This window comes from Pinus tabuliformis, chromosome 9 (genome assembly GCF_031772625.1).
Source record: "Pinus tabuliformis cultivar Carrire ecotype Pingquan chromosome 9, CPIR1, whole genome shotgun sequence".
NCBI classification, from domain to species: Eukaryota; Viridiplantae; Streptophyta; class Pinopsida; order Pinales; family Pinaceae; genus Pinus; species Pinus tabuliformis.
Window position 1 is genome coordinate 1902185093 of NC_142307.1, and position 22103 is coordinate 1902207195.

The window sequence follows — 22103 nt, forward strand, 5'->3', positions numbered from 1 at the left end:
GTGAATTCCAATACTTGCCTCACACGGGCCCAAAACAGACCATCAACAACAGTCTCCTCCACCTGTTCAAAACCTTGCTTGTCAGTTGCATTTGTAGCCCTGTCCTTTAATACCTGTCAGTGTGGACTTGATACCATGCTAACCAATGACTCTCTTACCTTCAAAAGGCGCCTGAAGGCGAGGTAATAGCTAGTAAATCTAGTCTTCGCAATCTTCAACAACTCCAATCTTGAGTGACTGTAGAAAAGCCCATGGGTATTGCTATGATTGTAATAAATTTTATCATTTGTTTGCCTCTATTGTACAAATCACCAATCCATTTGTATTGTTGGTTTTTGTTCTTAATAACATCATGCAGCAAAAGGTTCATTGTGTGAATCAAACACCCAAACAAAAATATGTTGGGGTATTTATCCTCAATAATTGCTCCCGCTGCCTTACAATTGCCAGCATTATTAGTGACGACTTGGATGACATTGTATGGCCCAATACGTTCAATTGTTTCAAGTAATGGTTCTGCAATGTTGATGGCGGTCTTGAACTTATCTAAATAATCATATGTTGAAAGAAAGCTGGCACCACTAATAGAGACAGCAAGAACACTTATCAATGGCTTGCCTTTTACATTTGTCCATCCATCAGATACAATGGACACCCCATGCTTAGTCCATGAATTTGTCATTTTACCCAAAGTATGTGATATTTTTACCTTTTCATAATCAAGTCCAACGGTTCTAGCCTTGTCATACCCAGGGCTCTTGTATCCTTTAGGGGCATCATTCCTACACCCTTCATCAAGGAAATCTGATAGGGTTCTACGCCTTAAAGAGATGTTTGGTGACCCTATGTCTTCATATCCACTGCCATGGGAGGATGCTGAAGGAGTTCTTCGTGCATGTTTATGTGATTATGAGCTATGTTCAAAGAAACCCTTTGATTTGTTAGATATGTATTGGGCTTCCTCCTCTTCCCTTATGTATTTGGATATATCTGTTGCTGACACACTTGCAAAAGTTTTGATTCCTATTTGTTTATCTCCATCCCATGGCCTTTTCCCATGGAAATGCCTTCTGGCACGGGTGTATGAATCTGTGTAAGTATTGTTGCAATGGGGTCAGTGAAATTTAATGGTTCCACCCCCTTTCCATGTTTCAAGCCTAGAAACATAGTTCCACAATGGGATTTGGTCTCGTTTAATTTTTTGGGTTGAATCATATTCACTCTCTTCCTCCTCACCAAAGTACTTCTCTTCGGGGTTTTCATCAAATCCACTATAACCCACTTCTTCATCCTCTTCTTCCTGTTCAACCCTCCTTTTTTCTACTCTCCAACACCATAATAACCAAAAAAGGAACCAAGTAGAAGAAAATGCCAAGCCATATAACCATGATGTTTGAAATTTGAAGTTTTGAATCTGCAAAAAAATGGATGAATGGGAATGGGAAATGTGAAAATTCCTAAGCTGGAATCCCTACTGCAGCAAACTGATGTTACTTCTCCTACTTGATTAAATCATGCAAGTTATTTACTGTCTTCTATGGTAAATTTCGAAGTAAATACATCTGTAGCCTTCACTTAATTTATATATATGCGAAAACAAAACACTGAGCAACAAAGAACAATGCAACACATAGGACACAGTTATTTTTGGACAAATAGTCCCCAGAAAAACCCAATGCGGGAAAACTGGTGCAGCAGCTCTGAGGGTTTTATTATTATGCAGTAGCAAAATCTGAATACATCACTGAAGACCTCACAAGTTTATTCAGTTACAGAGAGAAATACTAGCAAACGCTTTGTAAGTTTACCTCACACAATCACTGAGAAAAGTCCTGACTGCTTCGGCTACTGGATGAGATGCCCCTGGCAAGCACCGCGCTAGCACTGCGCTGCCTCTACGTTGTCCCAGCATCAACCCTTTCAGGCACTATGTCACCCAGCAGGGAATTTGATCAAAAGCCTAGAGTCAATTCTCTCAGCCTCCCGGTCTCACACCCCGGCTTTCGGCTGCTGAAACTGACCCTCTGCTCTGATTTTCGACTTTCTCTCCCTGCCTCTGCGTCACTTCTGCATGGCCCTTCTGGCCCTACGTCAGCATCTGTGTCAAGGCCTCTGGATTACTTCTTACTGCCTCTCTCCGCTGATGTATCGCCGGCTAAGAATCTCTCTCTTCGGAAGTTGTTATCCCTACCCCTCAACTACAAGGGATTCCTTCAATCAATTTTTCCTCCTGAGAACTTCTCACTTAGAAAATCGATTTCTCTCTATCTCTCTGTGTGTTTTCCAAATGACCCTCAAGTCCCTTCTTATATCTCCCTGTTGGACAACCAACGGCCTAGATTAAAACATAATCAAAGGCTCAAATCGTTTTGACTTGATCCATGACTTTTTCTTGAAGTTTATCACTGATTAGATTAATACCCATGAATATTTTAATTTTCCTAAGTTTAGACTTAGGAACCCATTAAAAATATTAATTATTTTAATAAAATCACTTATGGGTGGAATTTCCCAAAACGCTTTCTGGGTTCTTTGGAAAACCTGTACCCAAGCCTCCTTGCAAAATTTGAGGCTTAGAGCACATCCGATGCTACCCCAAATCAACAGGAAATAGAGAAACAAAAATTTATTTATTTAGCAATGAACATAAAAAAAAATGCTAGATTAGAATGTAGATCCTACCGCTTTGGCCTTCAATCTCAAGCTCCAATCTCCCCTTGCAAGCTCCTCTCTGCAAGCTTCAAACTCTCTCTTGCTCCAAACTCTCTTGCTCTCTCAATGGATGAAGTGAACAATGGGAGGGGAGAGGGTCTATTTATTTTCCCCCCCACCCCTTCCCTCTCTCTTCTCCCCTTCTCCCTCCCTTTCCCCCTCTCTCTACGCCGTCATCGCCCTCCCTCTCGGCCGCAAAGGCTTCCTTTCTGCTGGACAGGAGCGATTTTTTCAATGGGGGAGCTGTTGGAAGCAATCGCTCCCCGACTGCTTCCCCATTGAAAAAATCGCTCCTGGAGCGGTGCTCCCTAATTCGCTCTCAAAAAAACAATGGAGCGAACTTTTTTTGTCAGGAGCGATTTTGGGAGCGCACCCCCGACCCACTCCCGAGTCGCTCCCGCCCGGAGCGCGAATTGGGAGCGGGATTGTAAGGGGGGCGCTCCCCCGCAACCCTACTCTCAACAAGCAAATAACCTTAAGAAACCATGTTTAGTGACTCCGTACTCTTTTTGCTTGCTTATTGTACAATTTTAGGGTCAAAATATTTCAATTCCAACCATAAGTAAATAAAGTATATCTTAGATCTGAAAATTTTCTAAATACTTTTCCTAGATGGATTTACTCCTAACCCAAGAATTAACTCCATCTGTCTTTGACCCCATCTAAAGCATTATTCTTATTTGAAGTTGGTTGGGGTGGGTGCCTCTAATGTAGTTACTCCTTGGGGGATAACACACCCTTACAGGAAATAGTATTTAATCAATCTAGTCGCCCCAAAACCATTATTTTGCAAACAGAAACCTCCCAATGACAAGAGCGAAAATAACCAAGAACAGTCAGCTGAGAAAAAGTAATTACAAGAAGCAATAGTCAATCAAAAGACAAGATTTTCAGAAGGGGACAAGAAGTGAGGCATGTTTGCGCGTGATAAAGTAATGCTCCAAACAAAAAATAATAATCATGAAGAAAAAATCTTTAACCAGTGGATGTCTTAACAACGAACCTATAATGACATTTTATTGATAAGAACACAAATTTGTTTATGATCCATCTCTATGATATAATAATAAATGTTCAATTCACAAAATTGTACATATATAAATACCACTTCCAACATCCACAAACAAAGGCTGACATGGATCCCGAAAGATCGCTCTCCAATCAAGATTTCTAGTGCATACCTGTTGTACAAACAACAAAACCACAAGTAAATAGCTAGAGTTTTTATTAAGCCTCAAAAAACTCTATTAACTGAAAATTGTTCACTCGCCAAAATCTGCAATGTTTTATTATAAACAATAGATATATCATCAATTTGATTCTACCTACGTACAAGATAATTAAATAATTTTTGACATTAAATATCTAACTCTAGTTGAGTGTGCTCCATCACAATTAAATTTGAAACACTTATTCTAATCTACCGTCCAAAATTATTACATAAAGAAATATCATATCTTCAAACAAATTACAAAGCACATTCAAACCCTTCCATAAATATATTCATTTTCAATAATTGCTATGTTTGAATGTTCTTTCCATGATTCAGATGGTTAGTAGAGCACTGTGTTTTTAACAAATAAAATACACAATCATGTCTAGTTTAAAATTCAAGGAAGGGGAATCTTTTAAAATGCCAAATGAAACAAGGAAAATGTAAATAAATAAATAAATAAGCTCCAGCGAATAATGCTTGCAAAAAATCAAAACATCAAATATCAATATTTGACAATTAGGAAATTTAAAACTATGCATAATCGCCGTTAACTAATATTTATGAAATAATTGAGAAGGAAAAACAAAAAAATTGCACAAAGGAGTCTCGTTATGTGGATTGATGGAATGCAAGGAAAAAGATCAATAAAGATTTGCCGAAAATGATGATGCCCCTATCTATGGTCTACTAATTTGATACCTTAAAATAAAATAAAAACAATCCTTCAATAAAAAATGAATTGGATAATTGTTCTTTAATCTTTTAATTATTTATCCATTCATTATTATTGAACCATTTTAACTATCAACGTCACATAAAATTTAGTAATTCTACAATCATGTCCTCTACAAGAATTTTGTTGGTCCAAGAAACTCAAGTTGGTCACAAGAACAATGTGCATAATGATAGGCAAAAAGAATAACTCCATGGTTGAATTATTTTCATCAACTCATATCATGCATATATACAAGAGGAAGTGACCTTTGGCTTCATCTTCTAGGAGGCTCGAATGATTTCCTATTCATCTATTACTCCAAATTTCTCCTAACATAATATCTACAATATACCTCAATCCCAAAGGATTAGGTATCTAACATTTCCCCTCTTAATCCAAAAAGGTATTTGTGAGTCCAAGCATCATTCTAAACTTTTCAAACTTTTCTCTACCAAGCACTTTGGTGAAGATGTCCACAATTTACTCATTTGAGTCATTTGAGGAAAAATGTCTCGAATTAATAGTTTTTACCTCTACATGATATCAATCAGATGGTACTGTGTTGATGTCCTTGGTTCGATCATGGAATCTAAGATTCTTCACCAACTTAATCGTAAAAGTGTTGTCAACCAGAAGAGTAGAATTCCCCTATTTCTCCTGCAAGTCTTCAAGTACTTCCCTGAGCCACACAATGTCCTTTGTTAATTTTGCAATTGCTACACATTCTACCTATGTTGTGAAATATGCTATAACTCATTGTTTGCATATCTCGAGGAGACAATTGTTGATCCAAGGCTCATAAGATAGCCTAAAGATGACACCCCATTTTCTTTATCCCCATCATGTTGATTTGGGGTAGCATCGGAGGTGCTCTAGCCATGCAAATTGGTGGAGGGCTAAAGCACATGAGATCTCTAAGACCCATAAATGGTTTGGGAAAATTCTACCCAGAGAAAGAGATATTAAAATAATTGATATTTCTAATGGGTTCCTAAGTCTAAACTTAGGAAAATATAAATATTTATGGGTATTAATATAAAACTGGGTTAGAAGGTTCTAAATGACATGGATCAAGCCAAATCTAATCTTAGCCATTGATTAGAGATTTAATCTCGGTCGTTGAAGACTCAACAGGAAAATCATAAGAGGAGGCTCGAGGGTCAGTTGGAGACACACAAGATTGATCAGTTAGTTCGATTTTCTAGAGCGGGGTTTGCTAAGAGAAATCGAACCAGTGATCAGAGTTGCAACGAGGGGCAGTGAGTGCATAGCAGAGAGGAGGCAGAGATAGTGCCGGAAGACCAGCGCAGAGGCAAAGAGGCAGACGCAGAGCCAGCAGAAGCTACGCAGAGGGCCAAGAGTTTGCGCAAAGCATCAAAGGGCTGACGCAGAGGGTTTCAGGCTGACGCAAAGGCTAGGAGGGCTAACACAGTGCCTGAGAGAGGCGTTGGAGAGTTTTTGTGGAGCAGAATTTTCGAATATTTGCTTCTGAAGAGAGGTATTGCTGCCAGAAAGAGATCTCTGTCGGGTGAGCCAGTTTCACCCAGTTGTACTCAAGAAAAGCTGCATAATAATAAAACCCTCAGAACTGTTGCGCCGGTTTTCCGAAGTTGGGTTTTTCCGGGGACGATTGTCCAAAAATAACGGTGTCCCTTGTGTGTTTGTCTATTTCTTTCAGTTGATGATCTGTAGATGGTTGAGACTGCATTGTGTTTATTTCAGTATTTATATGGTTAAATAACTTGTTCAGTGATTAAACAAGTAGGTGAAATAAACCAGATAGTGCAAGAAAATTTCTAATGGGTTAGACTTAGAAATTTCAACACATCAAAGTTTTAATTAGAATATATAATTAGGCTGAAGTCATCCACCTTAGAATACTTGAGTCCAAAATCTTGAGTTCCCATCAAGTATTTTAGTACTCTTTTTGTAGCAAACCAACATCCTTCACAAGGTTTTTGTATGAACCTAGAAAGAATCCTACAACAAATGAAATATCTAGTCTGGTGGTGGTGGTTGTAGCTATAATTGCATAACCACAAGGAGCTATTTCTCTGTGATCCTTACCTATAAATCACCATACAGATAAGTGTGTGGAAGTGGAATACAAACAAGCAAGTGATTACACTACATATGTTTCATGCATTCATTCATTACTTCTTGAACAAGTGGATGGAGAAGCCATATGAGTGTTGGATCTAATGCAAAAAATAGAGAGCTTGCCCCTACACGGAGATCTCGCTCCAAGCAATCATGATCCTTAACCCTGCACATGAGAACCACAAAACAAGACAACTTTGCCTTCCTTAGAGGGCAGTTTAGCTTGTGCGGAATAAAAACATGAACACAACAACCATAATAACATATAAATGGGAGGGGAAACAAACACTTGTATGGATAATCAAAATGTAAACATGATATACCTTCAAGTCACAAAGGTAACCTCTCCTCCAGCTTTGTAGCCGGATCTCCTTAACCTTCCTTCTATGACTATAATGATGACAGTGATCTCAAGCTTAGGCTTTAGAACTAGCTTGGTATAAATAGGCCTTTAGGCCTCCCTAAGAGAATGAATTTTGACACTTAGGGCAAAGAGAAGTTAGGAAATTTCCATAATAATTTGTCCCTAGCCAAGTCATAAAGGTAATCCATCGTTCAAATCTCCTAGGGAAGAACAAATTCTAGAGAAAAGTTACCGACACGGATTAGAAGAGGGAAATATGACACTTGCAACCCAGATTGTGCACTGAGAATCAGGGGAGGTGGTAGATTGCATGTGGGAAACTAGGGTCGTGGCTCCAAAAAGCTCAAAATAAAGGGCTCACACTATGCAAAAATGTTCGACATCATAAGAATGACTACAACTGACTCTAATGAGAGAAAATAGGTCGATAAAACAATGGTAAGTTAGATAAGACTTCCCACAAGCTACCTATACTTGGTTGCATCCAAAACTTCATTCCCTTCTTTTAATGTGAGCTTCAAATCAGATTCCATTAGAGTAGAGACAAGGTTACACTCAACCATGCCAAACTTACTCAACACTTCTCCAATGTACTTCTTTTGGGAGATAAATATGTACTCTAGATTTTTTTGAGTCAATTCAATTCCCAAATAGTAGGTAATTTGTCCCAAATATATCATCTTAAAGTCTTTCTTACGAATACTAACAAAAAGTATCCACTTTATTCCTGTAAGAGATACTTACGAGGTTATTGACATAGCTCAAGTATTTATAAATGAAATCATTAGATTTCATGGGGTTCCTAAGAAGATAATATCATATAGGAGTACATGATTGGTGGGCTCCAGTATTGCAGCAATGATGCTGCAACTCCTGGGACTCCCTTCTTTACTTTTATCAACCCGGTTGTGGCAGCAAGTATGCCTTGGTCTCAGCTCATGGTCCCAAGGAGGGAGAGGTGAGATCAAGGATTGCTTGATGGCCTTTTTGCAGATCTTTTCTGTTACCAAACTGTCAAATCAACTGAAAGAAACAAGCACACAAGTGACACAGTTATTTTTGGACTAATGTCCCCAGAAAAACCCAATGCGAGAAACCGGTGCAGCTACCAGAGGATTTTATTATTGAGCAGTTTCAGAATATAATCTGGGTGCCAGAAATGGCTCACCCAACAGAGAATTCCCTCGGCAGTAGTACCTCTCAGTCAGATATAGATATTCCGACTAAATCACGAAAGGAAAGATCCCATAGCAACACTGTGGCACATCTGCTGCTCTTTGTCACCCTGATAGGGACTGCGTCACCCTATCCAGCTCTCCAACTCCAATCTGTCCCACAAAATCTCCCAGCGTCAGCCTCTAGGGTCTGCGTCAGCCTCTCTAGCCCACTATTAGCCCACCGTCAACCTCTGGAGACTCTGTGTCTCCCACGCGAGCCCTCCTCTGTGTGGCCTCTAGTTGGCTCTGCGTCAACCCTCTTCTAGCTTCTGCTATGATGCTCCAGGTACTATCTCTGCCTCTCTGCTACTGTATTCACTGCCTCTCAGCTGCAACTCTGATCACTCTTTCGATTTCCTCAGCAAGCCTTACCCCAGAAAATCGAATTCTTGATCAACTCGGTGTGTTCTCCAACTGACCCTCCAGCTTCTTCTTATACTTTTCTCGTTGACAATTCAACAGCAGAGATTAAGTCCCTAATCAATGGCTAAGATTAGATCTAGCTTGATCCATGACTTTTGGACCATTCTAACTCACTTTTATATTAATTCACATTAATATTTTATTGTCCCTAAGTTTAGACTTAGAGACTCCATTAAAAATATTAATTATTTTAATATTTCCCAAACTGGTTAGATTCTGCCCAAACCATTTCTGGGTCTTGGAGATCTCATGTGCTTTAGCCTCTCCACCATTTTTCAAGGCTAGAGCACATCCGATGCTACCCCAAATCAACACTCCCTCTTAGCGAGGACTATGCTCTAGTAATAGTCCTCATTGAGTATCACCCCGATCATCCGGCGTCGGTCCCTTTGCTGATACTAGGCCTGCTGCCCAACATCCTCTACATTGTTGCATCATGTACTGCTACTCATGGCCCTGCCACTGCCACCACTGCATCCGTACGGCAGCTCCCTCTACATCCGTGTTGCTGCCCATGGCCCTGCCATTGCCACTGCTACATCTGCACTACATCCCCCCTCATCATGCTGCATTGTGTTGCTCATAGCACTGCCATTGTTAATTGTTGCACTGCAACTCAGTTACTGAGAAGTAAGTAGTTGATCTCCCAACTTTGACATCTCTGTCAAGCTAGAAACACTCCCAATGTTGAAGCTCCCTCTCTCACTGACAAGTGCTCCCTTTCTGATCTCTGTGTCGCTGCAACAACTCTGTGCCTCTCGCACTACTGCCTCACGCTATCCTGCGACTCCTGCACTGTAGCCCTCTCTGTCGCTCCATCCGCATCCGTCTCTACCAACATCCACCAGTCTAGCTACTCCTCTTGAGGGCTCCCGTAGCAAGGTATAATCCAAGAGGTTGGGTACCTCGAGGATCCTGCCCCTCATCGCCTGTAGTCCATTTGAATACAACTCAATGTCTCGCCACCTCTTCTCTCGAGGTGCATGAGCACTCATGGCACAGCCGTCATCAGTTTCCACTTCCTTCTCCGCCTTAGCCTTGGTCTCAGAAGCCTCTCCCTTGCTCTTCTTCCTAGGACACTGGTTTGCATAATGACCCAATTCCCCACAATGGAAGCACTTGACCTTGGAGAGGTCCTTATTCTTTATTTTCTCCTACTTTCCCACAAATGCAAAAACTGCATCTTCTTCTTCCTCCTTTTTGATTCTGGCCACTTTTCCGCTACTCCCCGCCTTGGACACTCATCTGATCTCTTCTTGACAAAGAGCCACCCACAGTTCCTCCCAATCTAGAAGGCTTGTCCTACCCAGTATGCTCTGAACAAATACCTCCCAATCCTCTGAGACTGCGTTCAATGCGGTCCTCACCATCAATCCAGGATCAGGTGGTGGCCCCTATGGAAGTTAGCTAATCATTAATCTCCTTCAATCCACTAAGGAACACATCTATCTACTCTCCCTTTTGCATTTGATATGATCGCAGCTGGTTTTCAAGTAACATCCTCCTTTGCACAAAAGTATGTTGGTACAATTTCTTCAGGGCCTCCCACATCTCATTTGTCGTCTCCTTCTCGACAATGTGTGGCACCACATGATCCTTGACACCATCAAGGGTGATGCACTTTGCCCTGGCCATTGCCTCCTCGTACTTATCATTTTCTACTGGGTCAACCGAGATCGCTATCATTTTCAAGGCAAAGTGTTTGATGCGATACCAGTCTAGTATGGACAAGATCCTAGCCTTCCAGACTACGAAGTTTGAAGCTCCGTCCAGTCTATCCTGATCTCTTAGCCCATTCACTGCCATTTCGCTGCTCCTCCTTCGACTCTTTCAAGTATCTCTACTTCCCATCTGGAAGTTCTCGATTTGACTCCCTCTGAGCCTCGATTTACCTTCTGGAAATCCCTTTGCCAATCCTCGGCAACAACTCCCACCTCCTTGGTCTTGCCCTGTTAGGTACTATTCTAACCACAGTACCCTACCAGCTTCGCTCCACAACTTACCCACAGCCTCCTATGCCCCAGCAGTCTGAAGGTTGGAGCCTCTATGCTTTGCGCAATCTTGGCACTGACACAATTAGCACCTCCTAGCCACAGCGTCGATCCTTCCTCGCTGAGAAAGATGATCGAGCACTGCGTAGGTCAAGTCTGCTCCTCTCTACCTCAGCGCTGATCCTCCTCTTGGCTCGAACTGATGACGCAGGCTCTCTACGTCACCCCTTTCTTGCTGCTTTCTGCTAGGAACAACTTCTGTCACTCGGGACAGTTGTTTCCATTGTTGTTGCTCTGCTCAGTTGATGCTTTCAGTTATCTTGTGATCTGCAACCACCCTCTGATACCATGTTGGAATTTCTAAGTTTATCCGTTAGAAATTCTTCCTGCACTATCTGATTTATTTCTTCCTACTTGTTCGGTTACTTAACAAGTTATTTACCATGTAAATACTGAAAATAAATACAAGTACAGTATCAACACATACAAATCACGAACTAAAAGAAATAAGCACACAAGTGACAGTTATTTTTGGATTAATGTCCCCGAAAAAACCCAATGCGGGAAAACCAATGCAACTATCAGAGGGTTTTATTATTAAGCAATTTCATAATACAATCTGGGTGCCATAAATGGCTCACCCAACAAAGAATGCCCTCGATAGTAGTATCTCTCAGTCGGAAACAGATATTCCGGCTCAATCACCGGAGGAACGATCCCACAGCAACATTGCAGCACTTTTGATGCTCTCTATCACCCTGATAAGGACTGCGTCACCCTATCCAGCTCTCCAGCTCCAATCTGTCCCACGAAATCTCCTAGCGTCAACCTCTAGGGTCTGCGTCAGCCTCTCGGGGCTCTGCGTCAGCCTCTGGAGCCTCTACGTCTCCCACGCTGGTCCTCCTCAGGCTATGTGCAGCTCTTGGCTGCCTCTGCATGGCATCTGGCTGCCTCTGTGTGGCCTCTAGCTGGCCCTGCGTCAACCCTCTCCTGGCTTCTACTGTGATGCTCCCGGTACTATCTCTGCCACTCTGTTGTTGTATTCACTGCCCCTCAACTGCAACTCTAATCACTCCGATTTCCTCAGCAAGCCCTGCCCCAAAAATTCAAATTCTTGATCAACTCGGTGTGTTCTCCAATTGACCCTCAAGCTTCTTCTTATACTTTTCTCGTTGACAATTCAACGGCCGAGATTAAGTCCCTAATCAATGGCTAAGATTAAATCTGGCTTGATCCATGACTTTTGGACCATTCTAACTTAATTTTATATTAATTCACATTAATATTTTATTTTCCCTAAGTTCAGACTTAGGGACTCCATTAAAAATATTAATTATTTTAATATCTCCCAAACTAGTTAGATTCTGCCCAAGCCATTTCTGGGTCTTGGAGATCTCATGTGCTTTAGCCTCTCCATCGATTTTCAAGGCTAGAGCACATCCGATGCTACCACAAATCAACAATAACTTTCAATGGAAAGAACTGCAGGTATCAAACAAGGGAACCATTTCAGTCAAACCATTACATATATTGGAACGTAGAGTTTGATAGCTCAAGAACCGCCTGGTAGACCCAGTTAAGGTCTAATGGGACAAGTATAGTCCTGGATTGGCTACCTGGGAAGACGCGAAGAGCTTATAACAAAAATACTCCAACTTATTTTGATATGAAGCACTTAAAACCTTATTTTTTATATCTATACCTTTTTTGGTTGGATACTTAAGACTATCATTTCGAATTGTTACCCATAAGAATGATTTTAAATTATTTGCTTAACATTGTTGGTACATGGATACCAATATGAAGTATCTTATTTGTTTAACATTGTTGGTACATGGATACCAATATGAAGTCTATTATTTTCCTAACATTGATGATACATGCCACTAGTATAAATTATGAATTATGATGTCTATAATTTTTATTTGCGATGAGATGGAAATAATCAAGAATGACTACTCGTGACTACTTAATATGAAAGTTAACTTACAGATATATTGGTTAGACATATTCAAATATGTTATATGAACTCAAGGATAAAAATCATAGGTAGCAACATATTTTGAATGCATAGGAATTGCTATCTAAATACAATTGGTTTTGAATATATTGATGCATATGTTATAATCTATAGACAAGTGTTTACATCGCAGATAGTATCGTTACCAAACTGGCCAACATGATGACAAAACTCCAAGAACAAATGAGGCTCAATAAGATTCCATGATAGGGTGTTGACTCTGGTCCTACTAGGAGGGGTGGAGGTGTTTCCCACTATTTATCCTCCAAAACCTGGAGTCATGGGAGGATTGTGCGAGTCACGCTCCCCTAGATGTGTGATGATGATTGTCAGATGCCTGTTGAGAAATCAAGTCGATATAGTCGACGTTGTTACCCTTGAGGTCTATGAATCATTAAGTCAATATAGCTGACGCCATGGCATATTCCAATAGAGAACGGATAGGATGGGAAGGGAAGAGATTAGGAAGGATAGGATGATTGTAGAATAGATTGGGAGCCCAGCTAGGGCAGGGCATGACTATTAAAATTGTAAAACTATAAATGTTCGAAACACAAATTTTAAAAATGTCCTCACATTAAATAAGTATTCAATCACAGGACATAATCTTTACTTGATTACACTAATTTCTAAAATAATTACTAATATACTATATAAACCTTAATTTCAAGAGGAAGTTTTTTGAAAGAAAGGTGTATGTAATGACCCAACTCGAGTTATAGGGAACATAGAAATATTAGCGTACATATGAAACGATAGCTACATATGCTATATCGCATGTACTGCACTAGTATATGAACTAATCAATTATGAAAAGTCCAAGTATAGGGTAACAAGTTAATATTGAAGTACCGAGTAAATACCTAACTTACCATAATATAATGAATGTTTTGTGGGGTAAAAGTTATACATATCACTATCATAATATAACTAGTATATTGTTCAAAGGAAAGTAAAAGCATTGGCTTATGCAAATAAAAGAGAATTATATTATATATATTATTTACTATATTAACTGGGAGAAATTATATATATTAACTAAAAGAAGAATATTAATTAATTAATTATTAATTGTTTTAGAAAGTATATATATAAAATAAATTTACTATATATAAAGTAACAAACTTTAATCAAAATATAAGTCAATAAAGGGAATTGAAGTAGAACTATTAAATTCAAATATATATATGAAACTCTTAAGACTTCATTGCCTCATAAACTCACGATTGTTCCATATGACATCATTTAATAGTGACTGCCTCTTGAAAACTTTTCGAGGTGCCAGATAACTGACTAAAGGAAGGAAACCTTATTATAATTGGAGGGAAGTGAAATTTTGGGGTTATAAGAAGGGAAAGAAGGTATGGACAAGGGGTATCAATCAAGAGGGAAGTGAAGGCAAGAATTCTAAGAGAACCACAATTGAGAGATTTGAGTTATTGTTCTTAGAATTGTGGGCATGAGGGACAAAAAAGCTCCATTTTGAAGGCTTCTGGGTCTAGGAACCGCATAGGTGTTGAAATTTCTAAGCTTGACACATTAGAAATCCCATTATCTGGTTTAATTTCTCCTACTTGCTTATTTCATTAACAAGTTATTCATAAATATAATACTGAAATAAATACAAATGCGGCCTTAACTCATATACAGATCAGCAATTGAAATAACTGAGACAAACACACAAAGGACAACGTTATTTTTGGACAATCATCCCCAGAAAAACCCAATGCGGGAAAATCGATGCAACAGATATGAGGGTTTTATTATTATTAAGATTATATATACATCTAGGGTGCCAGAAGTGGCTCACCCAACAAATAATTCCCTTGGCAGTAGTACCTCTCCTCAGGCACAGATATTTCGGCTGATTAGACACCGGATGAACGATCCCATAGCAACAATGGCAGTTCCTTAGCTGGACAGCGAAAGCTACTCCAAGCTTCTCTATTGCTCTATGTCACTCTGCAGGGATTGCGTCACCCTTCCCAGCTCACCGGCACTTAGTCTGCCCCACGAAAATTCTCCAAGTGTTGCCTCTTGGCCATATGTCAGCTCTGCTTGCCTCTGCGCTGCTACTAAAGCCTCTACGCCAGCCCTTAGACCATTTGCGTCACCCACGCTGGCCTCTTCATCCTTTGCGTAGCTCCCAGCTGCCTCTACGTAGCTTCCAGCCGCCTCTACGTAGCTCCCAGTTGCCTCTGCGTCAGCCTCTCCAGGCTCTATGTTGTCTCTCTAGCACTATCTCTGCCTCTCTGCTATGTATTCTCGGCCTCGTGCCGAACTGCCCTTCGCTGCAACAGATTACTGGTTCAATTCTCTCAGCAAACCCTGCTCCAGAAAATCGAACTGACTAATCAATTTGGTGTATCTCCAACTGACTCTCAAGCCTCCTCTTATACTTTTCCTGTTGAGTCTTCAACGATCGAGATTAAGTCCGTAATCAACAGCTAAAATTAGATTTGGCTTGATCCATGTCATATAGAACATTCTCACCCAATTTTATATTAATACCCATTAATATTTTAATTTTCCTAAGTTTAGACTTAGGAATCCCATTAAAAATATTAATTATTTTAATATCTGTCCAACCGGGTGGACTTTCCCCAAACGATTTTTGGGTCTTAGAGGTCTTATGTGCCTTACCATCTCCACCAATTTTCATGGCTAGAACACATATAATGCTACCACAAATCAACACTCCCTCTTAGCGAGGAATGTGCTCTAGTAATGCTTCACCATGGAAACATCACACTGATCCTCCACACTGGTACCTGTGTTGATGCTTGGGCTGCTGTCTCACACCATCTGCACTGTTGCTTCCTGTACTGCTACCCATGACACTGCCACTGCCACTGCTACATCTATACTACAACTCCCTCTCAATATGCTACCCATGCTGCCCCTAGCACTGCCACTGCTAACTGCTGCACTACAACTCAGTTACCGAGAAGTAGGTAATTGACTCTTCCCAAGTACTAACATCCCAGTCAGTCTAGAAACCTCGTGAAACTGAAGCTGCCTTTGCTACTATGTTGTGCTCCCTCTGTTTCCATTGCATTGTTGCATACACCTATGTGCCTCTCGCACTGTTGCAACCTCCACTGCATTGCCTCAGATTTCTGCACCCAAGCACTGCCTTGCTACTCCACTACACCTTGCTCCACCCGACCCCTGTCATCCTGCTATTATCGTTAAGGGCTCCCGTAGCTGAATATGATTCAAGAGTTTGGGCACCTCAAGGATCCTTTCCCTAGTATGTAGTCCCCCTGACTGCAACTCGATGTCTCCCCACCTCTTCTCTAGAGATGCATGAGCACTCATGGCACATTCGTCATCAGTCTCGACCTCTTTCTCCGCCTTAGTTAGAGTTGCCTTAAAATCGGAAGCCTCTCCCTTGTTCTTCTTCCTGGGACACTGGGATGCATAATGTCCCAACTCCCCATAGTGGAAGCATTTCACCTTGGAGATGTCCTTCTTCTTCCTCTTCCCTTGTTGTCCTGCAGATGCTAGAGCCACATCCTCTTCCTCCTCTTTCTTGATTCGACCTCCCTTGCCACTACTCCCTGCCTTGAGCATCTGCCTGATCTCTTCTTGGCAAAGAGTTGCCCACATCTCCTCCCATCTTGGAAGAGTGGTCATGCCCAAAATACTTTGGACAAATGTCTCCCACTCCTCGGAGACTGCATTCAGGGCAGTCCTAACCATAAATTCTAGATCCAGTGTAAACCCCACCGAAGTAAGTTGATCGCGAATCTCGTGCAACCTAAGAAGGAATGGATCTATCTGCTCTCCCTTCTGAATCTGATACGACCGCAGTTGATTCCCTAATAGCATCTTTCGCTGCACGGAAGTTCCCTGATACAAGGTCTTCAAGGTATCCCACATCTCCTTTACTGTGTTCTTTTCAGCAATATGTGCTATGACATGATCTTTGACCCCGTATAGGATCATGCACTTCGCCCTTGCCATTGCATCATCATATTTCTCATTCTCAGGTTGGTCGACCAAGATAGCCATGGTTCTCAAGGCAAATTCCTTGATGCGATGCCGATCCAGGACTGTCAGGATCCTAGCCTTCCAGATGACAAAGTTGGAAGCCCCATCCAACTTGTCTTGAGCCCTCAGTCCGTTCACTGCCATTTCAGCTCCTCTTCTAGACTACCTCTGATTTTCGACTTCCCTCTTGGAAATCTCCCTCTAAGTCCTGATTTCCCTCCTGGAAATCCTCTGGCCAACTGTCGAACCACTCATCTCCAATCCTCCTTGTAACTGCAGCTCGGATCTGGATTTCTTGGCTGGAAATCCGTCAAGGTAAGGACTCCCTCTACCTTGATTCTATCTCCTTAGGTACTGCTATGCATCGACAAAAACAACACCCCACCAGCTTCTCAATCACAATTTGCCCACAACTCCCCAAGCCCCTAGAACTGAAGAAACCGAGCCTTTCAGGCTTTGCGCAATCCCGGCAATGGCAGAATCTGCTCCTCTTGGCCACAGTGTCATCCTTCCTAGCCGAGAAAGATGACCAGACACTGCGTAGGTCTGATATGCACCTCTCTGCCTCTGTGTTGACCCTCCTCCTAGCTCGAAATGATGACGCGGGCCCTTTGCATCACTTCTTCTCTACTGCTTCTGCTCTTGAACAGCGTTGTCTCTCGGGATAACTAGTATTGCTGCAAATTCTTCAGATTACTGTTGGTGCCTTCAGTTCTCCTGTGATTTGCAACCCTCTGATACCATGTTGAAATTTCTAAGTCTGACACGTTAGAAATCCGTACTGCATTATCTGGTTTAAATTCTCCTACTTGTTTATTCCATTAACAAGTTATTTATAAATATAAATACTGAAATAAACACAAATGCAGCCTTAACTCATATACAAATCAGCAACTGAAATAACTGAGACAAACACACAAGGCACAACATTATTTTTGGACAATCGTCCCAAGAAAAACCCAAGGGAAAACCAGTGCAGCAGATATGAGGGTTTTATTATTATGTAGTTACTGAATACATCTAGGGTGCCAGAAGTGGCTCACCCAACAAAGAATGCCCTCGGCAGTGGTACCTCTCCTCGGAGACAGATATTTCGGCTGATTAGACACCGAATGAACGATCCCACAGCAACAATGGCAACTCCTTAACTGGACAGCGAAAGCGGCTCCGAGCTTCTCTGTTGCCCTACGTCACTCTATAGGGACTATGTCACCCTTCCCGGCTCACCAGCACTCAGTCTACACCACGAAAATTCTCCTGGCACTGCCTCTTGGACCTGCGTCAACTCTGTTAGCCTCTGCGCAGCTACTGAAGCCTCTGCGTTAGCCCTTAGACCCTATGTGTCACCCACGCTGGCCTCTTCAGCCTCTACGTAGCTCCCAATTGCCTCTGCGTAGGTCCTAGCTGCCTCTGCGTCAGCCTCTCCAGGCTCTATGTTGTCCCTTTGGCACTATCTCTACCTCTCCGCTATGTATTCTCGGCCTCGTTCCGAACTGTCCCTCGTTGCAATAGATCACTAGTTCGATTCTCTCAGCAAACCCTGTTCGAGAAAATTGAACTAACTGATCAATTTGGTGTATCTCCAACTGACCCTTAACCCTCCTCTTATACTTTTCCTGTTGAGTCTTCAACGGTTGAGATTAAGTCCCTAATTAACGGCTAAGATTAGAATTGGCTTGATCCATGTCATATAGAACATTCTCATCCAGTTTTATATTAATACCCATTAATATTTTAATTTTCCGAAGATTAGACTTAGGAACTCCATTAAAAATATTAATTATTTTAATATCTCTCCAACCGGGTGGAATTTCCCCAAACGATTTCTGGGTCTTGGAGATCTTATGTGCCTTAGCCTCTCCACCAATGTTCATGGCTAGAGCACATCCGATGCTACCACAAATCAACAATAGGTTGATCCCAGATAGGCTGGGAGGATAAAAGGGTCGGTTTGGTCACAGAAGCGGGAGCAACAACAGACAAAAACACCATCAAGCGAAAGTTTCAGGTAAGTACCTGCAATTGTATTGTTAAATTTTGGTTAAAATTCATTGTTTGGTAAAACAAGGTATGTGAAAATTCCTTAAACCCGGAATCCCTACTGCAGCAATTGATGATATTTCTCCTACTTGTTAATTTACATGAACAAGTTATTTGCAGTTTTCTAAGACAAACATTGAAATACATACACTGTAGCCTACACCATTTAAAGTAATATGCTAAAACAAGAAACTGAACAATAGAAAGATACAACACAAATGATAGTTATTTTTGGACAAATGTCCCCGGAAAAACCCAATGCGAGAAAACCGGTGCAGCAAATCTAAGGGTTTTTATTATTAAGCAGAAGTTATTTTTGAATACAACCTCTGGATGCCCTGGCAATCCACTACAGAGAATATCACTCGGCATAAGAAATTAGTGAGATTACCTTACACAACACTGCAAGTCCCGGGTCATCCAGTAGTTGAACCAACGAGTCCCCGGATACTTCTGCGCTGCCCCTACGCAGTCACTGCGTGGGCCTACGTCACAGCCTCTAAGGCACTGCGTCAACTCTTGCTAAGTCAATTTGCTCTTAGGAGCTGACTCTAGCCCTACCGGCTTAGAACATTAAACCCTCCTGCAAATTTCAGAACTCTGCTTGGGAGGCTTTGCGCTGCTCTGCATGAGCCCTTCCTGGCTCTGCGTCACCCTTTTTGGACACTATGTTGCCTCCTCTGTGTGTGTCTCTACCTCTCTGCTGAGTATTCTTGGCTCCAGAGAAGATACTCCAGCCAAAACTCTATCTACCCTTCTCTGTGTGATCACTACGAAATCACTGCAATGCTCTAGCTTCAACAATTTGATCTGATTGATCAACTCTCTGTGTGTCTTCCAACTGACCCTCAAGCCTCCTTAAATAATATTCTCGTTGACATTCAATGACCCAATTTAGAAGCTAATCAATGGCTAAGATCATTTCTTCTTGATCCTTGTCTTCTTCTAGAAGTTACACCCACAGTTAGATTAATACCCATTAATTATTTTAATTTCCTAAGTTTAGACTTAGGATCCTATTAATAAATATTTAATTATTTCAATAAAACTGTCTTCGGGTGGAAATTTCCAAAGCGTTTTCTTGGTTCTTTGGAATACATGTGCCCAAGCCTCCCTGCAAAATTTGAGACTTAAAGCACATCCGATGCTACCAGAAATCAACAGGGTATGAGTCTTAAATTAAATTTTGTTAATTATTGAATTTAGGGCCTTAGACTATATGTGCCAATGTAGCCCTCTAGAGGATTAGGACCCCGTATAAAGAGACCAAACCCAAGATGGAAACCATCTGCAATCCTGCATAAGATCCAATGCACCCCTAATCTTCCAGTACAAGAAGTCATTAGAGAAATCAAATAAATAAGTTTACATTCATGGACCACAGGTGGGGACTTCATAATGGCCTGCCCTTCCATAATGGGCTTCGGGATGTGACAATGCCTCCTAAACTCCAAATGGGGTTAACCAATAATCCTATTAAGTGGTTTCTACTTCTAAAGGGGATAATATAGTCAAGATACATCCTTCAAAAGGTGGTGGCATGTGACAAATAGGTGAATGAAATACGGGATGAAAAGGGGCAACCCTAGGTCACATGCTGGGGTACAAGGATAGCTAATAAGAGGGAAGCCCACACTTGGGTTTATAATGTATAGGAGGGAGCAATCGTGGTACATGAGGTGCCGTGACCTGTGAAAATTTCTGAATCTAACAAATCAGAAATCCCACTGCGAAAAACTGATTTACATTACCTACTTGTATTCTTCATTTAACAAGTTATTTTCAAAAATATTCAAAAAATATTAATGCAAATACACTGCAGCCTACACCACTATACTAATCAAGTACTGAAAAATAAAGGAGACAAACATGCAAAGAACACACTTATTTTTGGACTAAACGTTCCCGGAAAAACCCAATGCGGTAAAACCAGTACAGCAGCTCTAAGGATTTTCTATTATTAAGCAGAAGTTCTGAATACAAATGTTGGTTGCCCTCCCGACTAACCAATGACAAAGAAATACAAAGGCGGAGAACCTGAGTGAACTTTACCTCACTTCACCTAGTAGAATCCGGTTGATCCGGCAACAACTCTAACTGGCCTCGGCTACAATTGTGTTGTCCCTTCGCAGTAACTGTGTGGGCCTACGTGGAGCTCTCTGAGGCTCTACGTCAGCACTACTGCCCACTGCATGAGCTTTCCAGGCTCTTCCGACAGTTTCTTGGAACTCCCCGGTTTTCTGCGTGGAAGGCAGCGCTTCCTCTGTGTTGGCCCTCCTGGCTCTGCATAAAGGTTGCATGGGCCCAAACTGGCCCAGCGTCAGCTCTCCCGAGTCCTAGCTACTTTGCTGCCTCCACAAGCTTCTCTCCACCTCTCTGTCTGTATTCCCGAACTATCACTGCCCCTCATCTGCAAGATCTCCCCAATCGATTTCGTTCCTGAGAATTTCTAACCTCAGAAAATCGATTTCCTCAATCTGTCTGTGTGTGCTCTCCAATTGATCCCATGTCTCCACTTATACTTTTCCTGTTGAGAAATCAACGGTCAAGATTAAATCTCTAATCAACAGCTAAGATTAAATTAGACTTATTCCTCGTCTCTTAGAAGCTTCTCACCCATATTTTCATTAATATCCATTAATATTTTAATTTTCTTAAGTTTAGACTTACGAACCCCATTAAAAATATTAATTATTTTAATAAAATACAATTCGAGTGGAATTTCACCAAACAATTTTTGGGTCTTGGAGATCTTATGTGTTCTAGCCCCTCCACAAAATTTCGGAGCTAAAGCGCATCCAATGCTACCCAAAAATCAACACTCCCTCTTAGCGAGGAATGTGCTCTAGCAATACTTCCTAGCAAAAGTATCACATTGATCCACGGCATCGGTCCTCTGCGTTGTTGATGCTCAGCCTGCTACCCTTCATCCACTGTGTTGTTGCAACCTGTATTGTTGCCTATGACACTACCACTGTCATTGCTACATTTGTATTGCATCTCTCTCTCAATATGCTGCATCATGTTGCCCATAGCACTACCACTGCTAACTGTTGCACTGCAACTCAGTTGCTAAGAAGCAAGCAACTGAAAAATCCACCCAAAGGCTGACATGCTGGTTAGTCTGGATGTCCCTGGACGCAGAAGCTACCTCTGCTGCTAATCTGTGCTGACCCTCTGATGCTGCTGCGATGTTGTTGTATCTGCTCTGTGCCTCCCGCACTATTGCAACATTCCACTGTGATGCTTCAGACTTTGGCACTCTAACTCTGCCACTGTTGCTCCATCATCCCTCGCACCAACTGACTA

General features: G+C 41.5%; 1 protein-coding gene across 7 annotated transcripts in view; it reads right to left on the minus strand.

Moving 5' to 3' along the window:
• LOC149156541 (uncharacterized) overlaps positions 1–22103 on the minus strand; it is a 488936-nt gene that overhangs the window by 281336 nt on the left and 185497 nt on the right. For all 7 annotated transcript variants that reach the window (XM_089438264.1, XM_089438263.1, XM_089438267.1 and 4 more), the window contains one exon: positions 3818–3893. In XM_089438264.1, the coding sequence (XP_089294390.1) occupies positions 3818–3893 (76 nt within the window). The remainder of the gene's footprint in view (positions 1–3817; positions 3894–22103) is intronic.